Here is a 9,188-nt window from a genome sequence, read left to right as displayed (position 1 = left end):
ACGGTAGAAAGAATCACTCAAATAGCTCACCCAAACCGCGCACCGTTTGCTGTTGCTTTCTGAATGGACAACACCCGTCTTGGAAGAGATGGTTTGTGGGGCGGCGAGATGGCCGTTTGACGTTTGACACCTTCTTACGTAACACTCGCTGGTGCGGTGTGCGTTCCTTATTTTCCTGCGCTGCAACAAACGCACTGCAATGCACCCACACGCTGACCGATCGGATGTGGACTTTTCTTCGATCTTTGGGAAATTTTCCGCACACATACACACACACTCACAATCACATGTATCGCGTTGATTGACTTTTGTATTTTCACCGCTTTAATTTGCCCTTTTTTCCACTTGACCACAAAATGACCAATTTTTCGCACTAAACTAAACACGCACTCGACTCGCTTATAACACACTTATTCACTTCTTCGTGCAGCATTAATGAACCTTTTGATAAAAATAGAATGGAGAAGCGGATTATGATCTCAGTCTCTCGTCAAGGAGATGATTATTTTCGCTTTCGTTAATCTAAATAGAACGACACTTGGGAAGGGGTAACGCAACACAATTGGGGTCGGACGATAATTATTTCTTTACTGCTCACTTTATTCTACTTCGCTTCTCACTCGTTTGTGGGATAAATTTTTTCGTGTTTAACTTTCGCACCGATCGTTTTCCTCCGTTCGTTTGCACTACTCGATCACCAACGGTCACTCGCATTCGACACAATCGTCGGCGAACGGTTTTGCGGAATGGATTCGATCTTCGATCTTAACGTACACACTAACGCTTGGGGGAGTTTGTTGTGGTCGAAATCCGTTCGAAACCGTTCGCGCATCTGTCGCGTATTCTTTTTTTTCCGGCACCACACCGGCATGTGTTACTCAGACGTTCAAAGTCAAGTCAAAATTTCAACGCTGCTGAGGTTACATCGCTATATTTTTGGACCGTGAGCACCTATTTATAGTTGGAGATATTTTATGCATATGTGTTTTATCTTTTGCTTTCCGAGCGAAAAACTGCCGATAGAGGGGGGGACGCTGGCGTATAGACAAAATCGCAACAAACTTCACAACGACTATCGAAAATTATCGAAAATGTTGTATTCCACTGTATCTGTAACGTAATGTTCCGTAATTGCCTCCATTCACCTTAAACGCGCACAAGGTTCGCGGATTGCGTTCGTCGCCTTTCGTTTACAATATCCCATTCGGTGGGTAATATGCAAATATTTCTATTTCCGTACCGTGAGCGTGCTCTAGTTTGACGCGGGATTGCAGCAACAGCAAAAAAGAAATGGTAAAATCCAGCTTTACAACCAACTGCAACTGCGAATTTGGGTCGAAGGGAAGGTAAAACTCGGCAAAATAAAACAACTAACCCGAATAAATTTGCTAAACAATTTCGTTTTCGAACCGGCGGTGACCCAACTTTCTTCGTGCTGTTTGGATGTAATCGTTAACGTAAACTCGTGGATTCGAAACGGAAACAAAATGGAAAAGAAACAAAAAGGAAAAAAAGTGGGAAAATCCCTGCACGCGCAGGGAGGTCAGCAATGTATCGAACCGATCAAGCTACACCGAGAAACTAATTTTATTTTGCACTTATTTAAAAAACGGTGCCTAATAAGCGTTGGTGTGATCTTGTTTGAGCAGAGATCCTTCGTTTCTCTCGCGCGCGTTGCAAAGGTACGGCTTGCGTTAACGATCACGGCTAGATGACGTTTGCAGAGCGGCATAAGAGTAGCACTAATGTTTGGTGTAGTACATATGCAAAGGGCATCGATGTTCTCACGATTGTTCTTGCTTGTTGGTATGATTTTGAAGGAAGGACGCCAGCTGTTTGTGTTCTCTCTAGACGTCTAGACTCTCAACGCTCACGACACAGTTTTTTTTTCAGAGTAGCTTCAGCACAAGAATAACAGTGAGAGCCATCATATTAAACATGCCTACTATGTTTGATAAAATAGCAGAAAATCACGTTTGGAAATGTGTTAAAAACATAAAAGTTACAAACAATGATTTAACTTTTTCCAAGCTTTATAGCTATCGTTAGGGCGACACTCTTTAATTATTATGACCCACATACGATTTTCTTTACGTTAAGTCAGTGTAACCACTGTAAAATCATTAACACTATTGCGTGTTTGTGGTACTATTTACGATTCCTGATTGAAACATATTCAAATGATCGTCTTTAATGTAAGTAATTCTTTAAAACCTTTGCAACCTGATAAGTACACTCAAATTACCATAAAGCGTCATATTTTTCCCGTCAAACCCCACCCGAGTACTGTGTGTGATGCACCAAAAATATACCATCAACCCCGTACTTCTAACGTTTTTAATCTTTGCAAACACTTTTAACAACTTTTTCTCCTCCTGCCAAACGGTAAACATTCAGCCAAGCAACTGTTTATCTAATGCTATTTCCGATATTTATACATTGCAACACTTGAAAGCTTGTAACAGATAATAATTTTTCACAGTCTGAAAGCTACACACGGTCGGAAATGTCAGTGGCGAAGCTGGAGCTTGCGCACCATTCTCCAAATTGTGTTTGTCGGACCGTGTCGGGCGCATGTGCTTTACCATCGGATTTTTCCATATGATTTTTGTATGTAAACAATGTACTTTTGTACGGCCGGTCCTTTGTAGCCGGTGAGAATGTTTGTGATTTTTAGAATGAATTACAATTCAATATCAAATTAAATCGTTAATGTTTCGTAAGTTCCTTGGGCAGTTCCTCGCAGGAAAAAGGGGCTGTTCACGGTGAGAGTAGTCATGGGAAACTAAATGTGATTTGAAGTAAATAGACAAAACAGTAAACACTTTGTTATTAGAAATACACATTCTTTTTAGATACTATTTAGTGTGCGTATTAAATATTTGGAGTGTTTCGGTTTAAATCTGGACTTTCCTTATGCTCAGCATGGTGAGATGTTTGAAAAAATGTAGCATAACTCAGAACAACAATAACTGTCACCAAGTTTTTCATGTTGGTCTGCAACATTTCTGTTGAATATCTACCATAATGTTATATGTATTCTAGTTTTGCATCAGATTTTAAATAAAATATTTAAAAGTAATATAAAAATGAGGTGAGATGAGTGAGTGAATCATTTCAAACAAATGTTCTCACTCGATTTCACCCGTTGGAAATACAAGCATGAAATATTTCGTGCAATTCGCTCTGTATAGCTGTGGCCACAGCTTAACGAACCCAAAACAAAACAGCACAATGGTCGCGCTGCAGTCACACACGTCAAACAACCCAAAAGGTCGCGCGACCCAAAACTTGGAACTAATCGTGACCGTTTTTAGACGTCGCGATTTGGTCTTGATTATGTTCCAAAGGAAGCAGGTTTGACCTCAGCTCGGCCGCGTTTTGTGGTGTGTGGCTTGGCTAAAGCGCTTTTTTTTAGCTTTTGCAAAATTTAACGAACGGAAATTTAGCGAAAGGCAAAAAAATAAATTAAGGTGTTGGTGGTGGTACACGTGTCTATCAGTACTATTTGTCCTTTTTACTCTACTCTTCGCCCTAGCATTTATTCCTTGGCTTGGAATGTGCTGTTCTGTCGTCCTGCTACTGCTACCACATATCAGCTGTGTGTGGGGAAAGTGAAGGGAAGACATTATTGTGATATTGGCCAACCTGCTCAGGTCTGTATTTCTGTAAGGAAACCATCGAAGAGAAAGCGGAATTGAACGGATTCTTACCATGAGTGTTTGCGGTGCTCGTCTGAAGATGATGCTACGGCGATAGCGTGTCAGAGAGTTACTAACTAGTGCGTTTTATTCTACGCGCAGCGCGTGAAACTTTAATCTTAATCTGCTGCGTTGAAGTCATGGTTTTGGTTCGAGGATGCATCAAAATGTTGCGTAATGTGTGTGCGCAATAATATGTTGCGATTTTGTAGTTAGTCAAATGATATTGTTTTATTGTGGTTTTTTCAATTGTTGTCTTTTTTTAGTGTATTCCTTGAGTTTCGAGTTGGTTGTGTTCTGTTGTGAAATTGTCGAAATGGAAATAAAAACTGTTTTTGTCAACGGCGTTCCGTGGATTATTGTGGAAGATGGATCGTTTCTAGAACAACCGTATTAAAAGAGGCGCTGCTCGCAAAGACAGGCGAATGAAGAATTTGCAACATCAACCAGGCCAGATGAAGGGCTTCTCCCTCGTTCGGATTTTGAATTAGCACGGCTAGAAACGGAGGAACAGCTAGAGAATTTTGATCAAGGCCTAAATGTAAATTCGGAGTACAAGCCACAAGTAGAGAAGTTTTTGCGCCGGTAAATTCTTCGCGCAGACTTAATAATCCTTGGAAGGTATAATACGAAGCGCGAGGCTACATAACGACATCTATGGCACGATATTCTACCGATCTGCATCAGGTGGTCGATTTGTTGTTCAGCAAACCATTTTTCAGAAAACAATTCCCATAACTGAACTCTATCATTTATTTAACAAACCCCAGCTATGGGAACTTGAACAAAAAACAATTGCATTTTGTAGTTGTTGTGGTTTAAGATATTTCAGACAATCTCAAAGATAGTTTTATTATGTTCTAGATATTACAATGTAGCAACAGATGAATGGTGCGTTCACAAAATTATTGCTGTGGTCTCCAGCAAATGTAAATGTGTACATATTTGTGCGCAAAGTAACATGACATGTTTGGCCAGAAAATACGTAAGATGTTAATTTTATTTCCGCCACTGCAGTTGACCGCCAAATACCAGACTGAGGACGTCCCTTCAGTCGTCCTGAAAAATGTGTAGCAGTGACTCAAAAATCAACTGGTCAAACACAGAAGATCAGCACCGTTCGACAGGTCACGGGTTTATCCTTTGCTCGATATACAATGATTGTATAGTGTTAAGCGGAAATAATTTGTTCAGACATATACGGAAAATAATTTGTCCGCTCAGAAGGCTTCACAAAAGGAATCTTATAGTCTAATCTCAAATCTAATAACGCGTCAGAGGAGGAAACAAACATAGAGGATTATAAGGAGTCATTAATTAGTCGGGCCCGAAAAGCAGATATCGAGATGCTATAATCGAAATGATAAAAAAGCAGTTGAATGATTTCATAGCTCGCAGAAAAGGATAATTTTGGCCGTATAGGGTAAGGCCCGCCGGAATGAATATAGATAGTAAGGATGGGGCATATATTTTGTTGAGGAGAATCTTAGCGATGAAAATAGCTTGCGTATGTGAGAGGAGTGATTTTAGATCTTCAATTCCCAGCATTCTGAAACGAATGGAGTAGGGAGGCATCGGATACGTACGGATATGTACGGGGCATATTGTTCGTGTCATATACCATCCGTGCCATCCGAGACAGACTGCAGCTAGTCGATAGTGCCGTCCGTGGTTAGAAACCATGCGTTCCCCCGTTCGTCTGCAAAGTGAACCGTAGACGGATGATCACTCTGGTAATAAATTTCGTCTGCTGGGAGGGATAGGTTATGGTTTGCTCCGGTGACTTTGGCATGCAGAAGTATTAAACGCATAAGCAGTATGAATAAGTTCAACGTGCACATGCATGAAATTGTGATGCGTTTCGTTGTTAGATAGCGCTCAGTAACGGATGCCTTCGTCGATCGACATCGACCGAAATCCATCAATCCAGGCAATTCCACAACCGCTTCGATAGGAACTGTAAAAGCGAAGCCCTTATTTTACACGACACATTATCACCCAACAGTAGAACTTGCCATTCCGGCTAGGGCTTACGGGTCAGCTTCTTCGGCCGCGTCCACCTTTATGAATTTAGCCACCTGTTTGTAAAAAGCACCGGTACGGCGTTCGCGGTTCAAATAACTCATGTTGTTAAAATAAAAATATTTGAACACTTGCGATGTAATCACTGGAGTTGGTTGCTTGTGTAGTGTCTTGTTTTTTCGGATGATGCAAAATACAGATCCTTCAATTTAAAGCAACCGATACTTTTGTGATATACATGGCGGTACCGTTCGTTACCATAATGACCTCTTTGTAATAAGGGCACCGTTTAGTGTTACAAGCATAAATGTTTGGAATAGTAAAAATTATACATTAAACTTTCTTCTACATATCGTGCCATATAACTTATGACAGGATTTTCATCCGAAACATCAGCGCGCTTGCAAAATCATCCAGTTCCTCATACCAAAAACCGGTGCAAAAATGTACTCTTTCACACGGTAAATTTGACGAAGAAAATGCACAGGTGTGTGCGCAATATCCAATAATGAGCACGAGCGAGAGCGCATGACGCCGAAGAAGCGAACAGCATGAGAATATCGTTCAGTCATCGAGCGAGCTTTCGATTCGGCGAGAGAGCAAGCAGGAGAGCAACAGCGGTTAGAAAGAGCACTCTTTAATTTTGGCCGTTGAAAGTCTAATTGTTCTCTTTGGGCAATTGTCAGTTTGGCTAGGAGGCAAAAAGATAAACAAACAAGCAAAAAGCCGCTAAGAAGCGCAGTTGGTTTGTAGTTTGCTTGCCCCGTAGTTGATAAATTAATGATCGCTCCTGAATTTTCCTAGTTTCCCTGTGATAAGTAGAGTGGGTTGATCCCGTATTTATATCACTACCACGTGTAGTTGGTTAGTTATACATATAAGGGCGTTACTGGATGCTCAATCTGGCTGGTGTTTCGCTTCAAGGACATTCGTGCACATAATTATCTCAGGCTCGGTTTGCCTTGAATTAGAAAGTTGAACTTTAAGTGTTTGGTAGCTGGTTTTGTGCTTCTTCATAGTTTCGTTCCAACCAGTTCAAGTTGAAGATAGCTTGCCTAGAGATGATGCAAATGAACAACATCAACCTCACCGACAGCTCACGGAGGGAAAATGTTTCACTGCATCCGACAATGGTGAACTACAAGTAAGGAAAACAGTACCAAATGTGTGCAGAAAGTTACAACTAATTAACAACTCGCTGTTATTTTTCAACAGAATCCAAACGCAGAAGGAAATGCCCGCGAGATTTATCTTTGAATGCGCTCAAAAGTTGGAAATGAAACCGCTCACCTCTGCCACGGCAGCAATTTTGTACCATCGGTTTTTCAGAGAGCTTGATGACGCGGAATATGATCCTTATGTGAGTATCAGCAATAATTTAATGTGCCTGCTTTGGGGAACCGTTCAAGTGGCGTGAAAGATTGGCTTGTGCAAAGGCTTAACTGGCGGCGTCGAGGTTTCAAGTACCCCCGTTATGATCGAGTAAATTGCTGACGTCGCTTATCGGCTATGCTCTGCCTAATTTACACGCCCTAACTAGTGTAATCCCATTTGCTGCATGTGTTTTATAACAGGGACTTTTTTTCTACAGATGATTGCCTGCTCCTGCTTGTATCTGGCCGGTAAAATAAAGGATGATAAGGTGCGGAAGCGGGACGTAATCAATGTAGCACACAATACAATCAACCGGGGCGCACCGCCACTCGAACCGTGCGACGAGTATTGGTCGATGTGGGACACGATAGTGCAGGCCGAACTGTTCATAGCGCGCGTGCTCAAGTTCGACATGACGATTGTGCATCCGCATAAGTATATGCTGCACTATATGAAATCGCTGCAGGATCTGTTCGGCGCTAAGGAGTGGCACTCGATGCCGATTGCAAAGGCAGCGGCCGCCTTTCTGCAAGATTTCCATCACACTAGCAAGATCCTCGATTACAAACCAGCCCACACGGCCGTCTGTTGCCTTGCGCTGGCATTCCAAGTATATGGCATACAGGTGCCACTGATGGACGAAACGGACGAGAGCACGCACTGGTATAATGTAGGTTTGCCATATACTTCCCTCGCCGAATGCTCCATAACCAACTAATGTTGTGCTTCTTCAATAGGTATTCTGTCCGGAACTGACGCGTGAAACATACTGGGAAATAATGGAAAAGATCATGGATATGTACAATCTTGAAACGATCATCGGCAAGAACTAATGCCAATGATATGTGGCATGGTTCCGTAACGATCGTAGCTATGATGCTTAATGCAAAAGTATTTAGGAAGCAACACTTCCAGCAGTTCCATCGCCATCATCATCAACTTACGTTATCGAAATGAATGCCATTAACAATCTCCATTATTATGCGTGATACTGAATGACAAAAACAGTCATGTTCTCTAGACAGCTTCTTACAGCTGGAGAAAAAATTATCCTTTAAGCACTAAAGAGGCGATATATTTTGTATTAACTGAAATGGCACTGTTTAGTACGGTGCGGTAAATAAACTTTTTTTGCTCCATTTTTCATCTAAATGTGATATTGTGATTTCCTGTGCGCTTGAAAAACAAAGCTCTCGACAAATACGCACCGGTACACATGGTTCATGGTTCTATTTTATTATTTCTTCCACTGCACTTTATTTAACATAGTATGTTTGCCATTAGTATCATAGTTTTTTTTTTACTGCAAACACCACCCGAGCTGTGTGTGTTTCTTTTTTTTTGTGTGTGTTTAAAACAGTTTTCCTCCATGTATCGCTATTGGTTTCGTTTATAGTAAATGTACACCAAATGTTTTTTTTTGTTTTGTTTTGTTTATATTCCATTCCACCTGGATGGTTATACTCGCGCGCACCACCCGTGTGGCGGTGGTTGAGCGTAGTAAATTAACATTTATTTCATTTTTTTTTGTAAATTTTTGTGGTGCTTGCCTTGCTGTGCTTTGCTCCAAAAACCTGACAAAGTTTTACGCACACCCGTACGAAGAAGTGAGTGGCACTGCGTGTTTAGTGTGGTGCACTATATACTCTAGTTCAACTGGTTCAGGATCGTTTCGAAAGTCCACTGCGCATTGGTTTTTTGTTTTTATTTTTGGATGTATCTTTTAGATACGCTAAACAATACACGATAGGATGCCAGCTTCGGCGGCTGCTCTTTGCGCACTATACTGTGTAGCATTGGCCCTTGGTTTTATCTACATCGTTACTGAGTTCCACTGGTTTATTCTTTATGTTTTTTTGGGTACGAAAGGTACAGGCTTTCGCCGATTTGTTTTTTTTTTTTAGTTTAGTAAATTACCGAACGGATGTGCCTTTCATGATCGATCCTTTCGTGATCGTGCCTAATGTCACGAAAATAAGCGTCTTGTTAGAAATTGCAAAACAGATAACACGGAAAAGGGTTTTTGGGGGTAATCAAATTTGGTTTTCCGGGGTGCGGTGGATTCGATGGGGATCTAGGGAAAAGGAAGCG

At 41.3% G+C, this 9,188-nt stretch overlaps 2 protein-coding genes across 2 annotated transcripts in view; both read left to right on the top strand.

Annotated features, from left to right (window-relative positions):
• The window catches only part of LOC128301958 (E3 ubiquitin-protein ligase LRSAM1-like), a 93,290-nt gene that overhangs the window by 28,974 nt on the left and 55,128 nt on the right, over window positions 1-9,188 (top strand). The window lies entirely within an intron of this gene.
• Window positions 6,454-8,229, top strand: LOC128301959 (cyclin-Q). Its single transcript, XM_053038646.1, has 4 exons — window positions 6,454-6,867; window positions 6,939-7,083; window positions 7,315-7,767; window positions 7,835-8,229. Exons 1-4 carry the CDS (start codon window positions 6,785-6,787, stop codon window positions 7,928-7,930), a joined length of 777 nt encoding a protein of 258 aa, XP_052894606.1. The 5' UTR covers window positions 6,454-6,784; the 3' UTR covers window positions 7,931-8,229.

The sequence above is a fragment of the Anopheles moucheti genome, chromosome 3, assembly GCF_943734755.1.
Source record: "Anopheles moucheti chromosome 3, idAnoMoucSN_F20_07, whole genome shotgun sequence".
Classification (NCBI taxonomy): domain Eukaryota; kingdom Metazoa; phylum Arthropoda; class Insecta; order Diptera; family Culicidae; genus Anopheles; species Anopheles moucheti.
The sequence above is the reverse complement of the archived record's forward strand: the minus strand, read 5'-3'. Positions and strand labels throughout refer to the sequence as shown.

Bases quoted from the DNA above. Each gene is read 5' to 3' on its own strand.
- LOC128301959 (XM_053038646.1), top strand. From the start codon at position 6,785: ATGATGCAAATGAACAACATCAACCTCACCGACAGCTCACGGAGGGAA. The intron at 6,868-6,938 runs GTAAGGAAAACA...ATTTTTCAACAG, and splicing joins CCGACAATGGTGAACTACAA to AATCCAAACGCAGAAGGAAA. The intron at 7,768-7,834 runs GTAGGTTTGCCA...CTTCTTCAATAG, and splicing joins AGAGCACGCACTGGTATAAT to GTATTCTGTCCGGAACTGAC.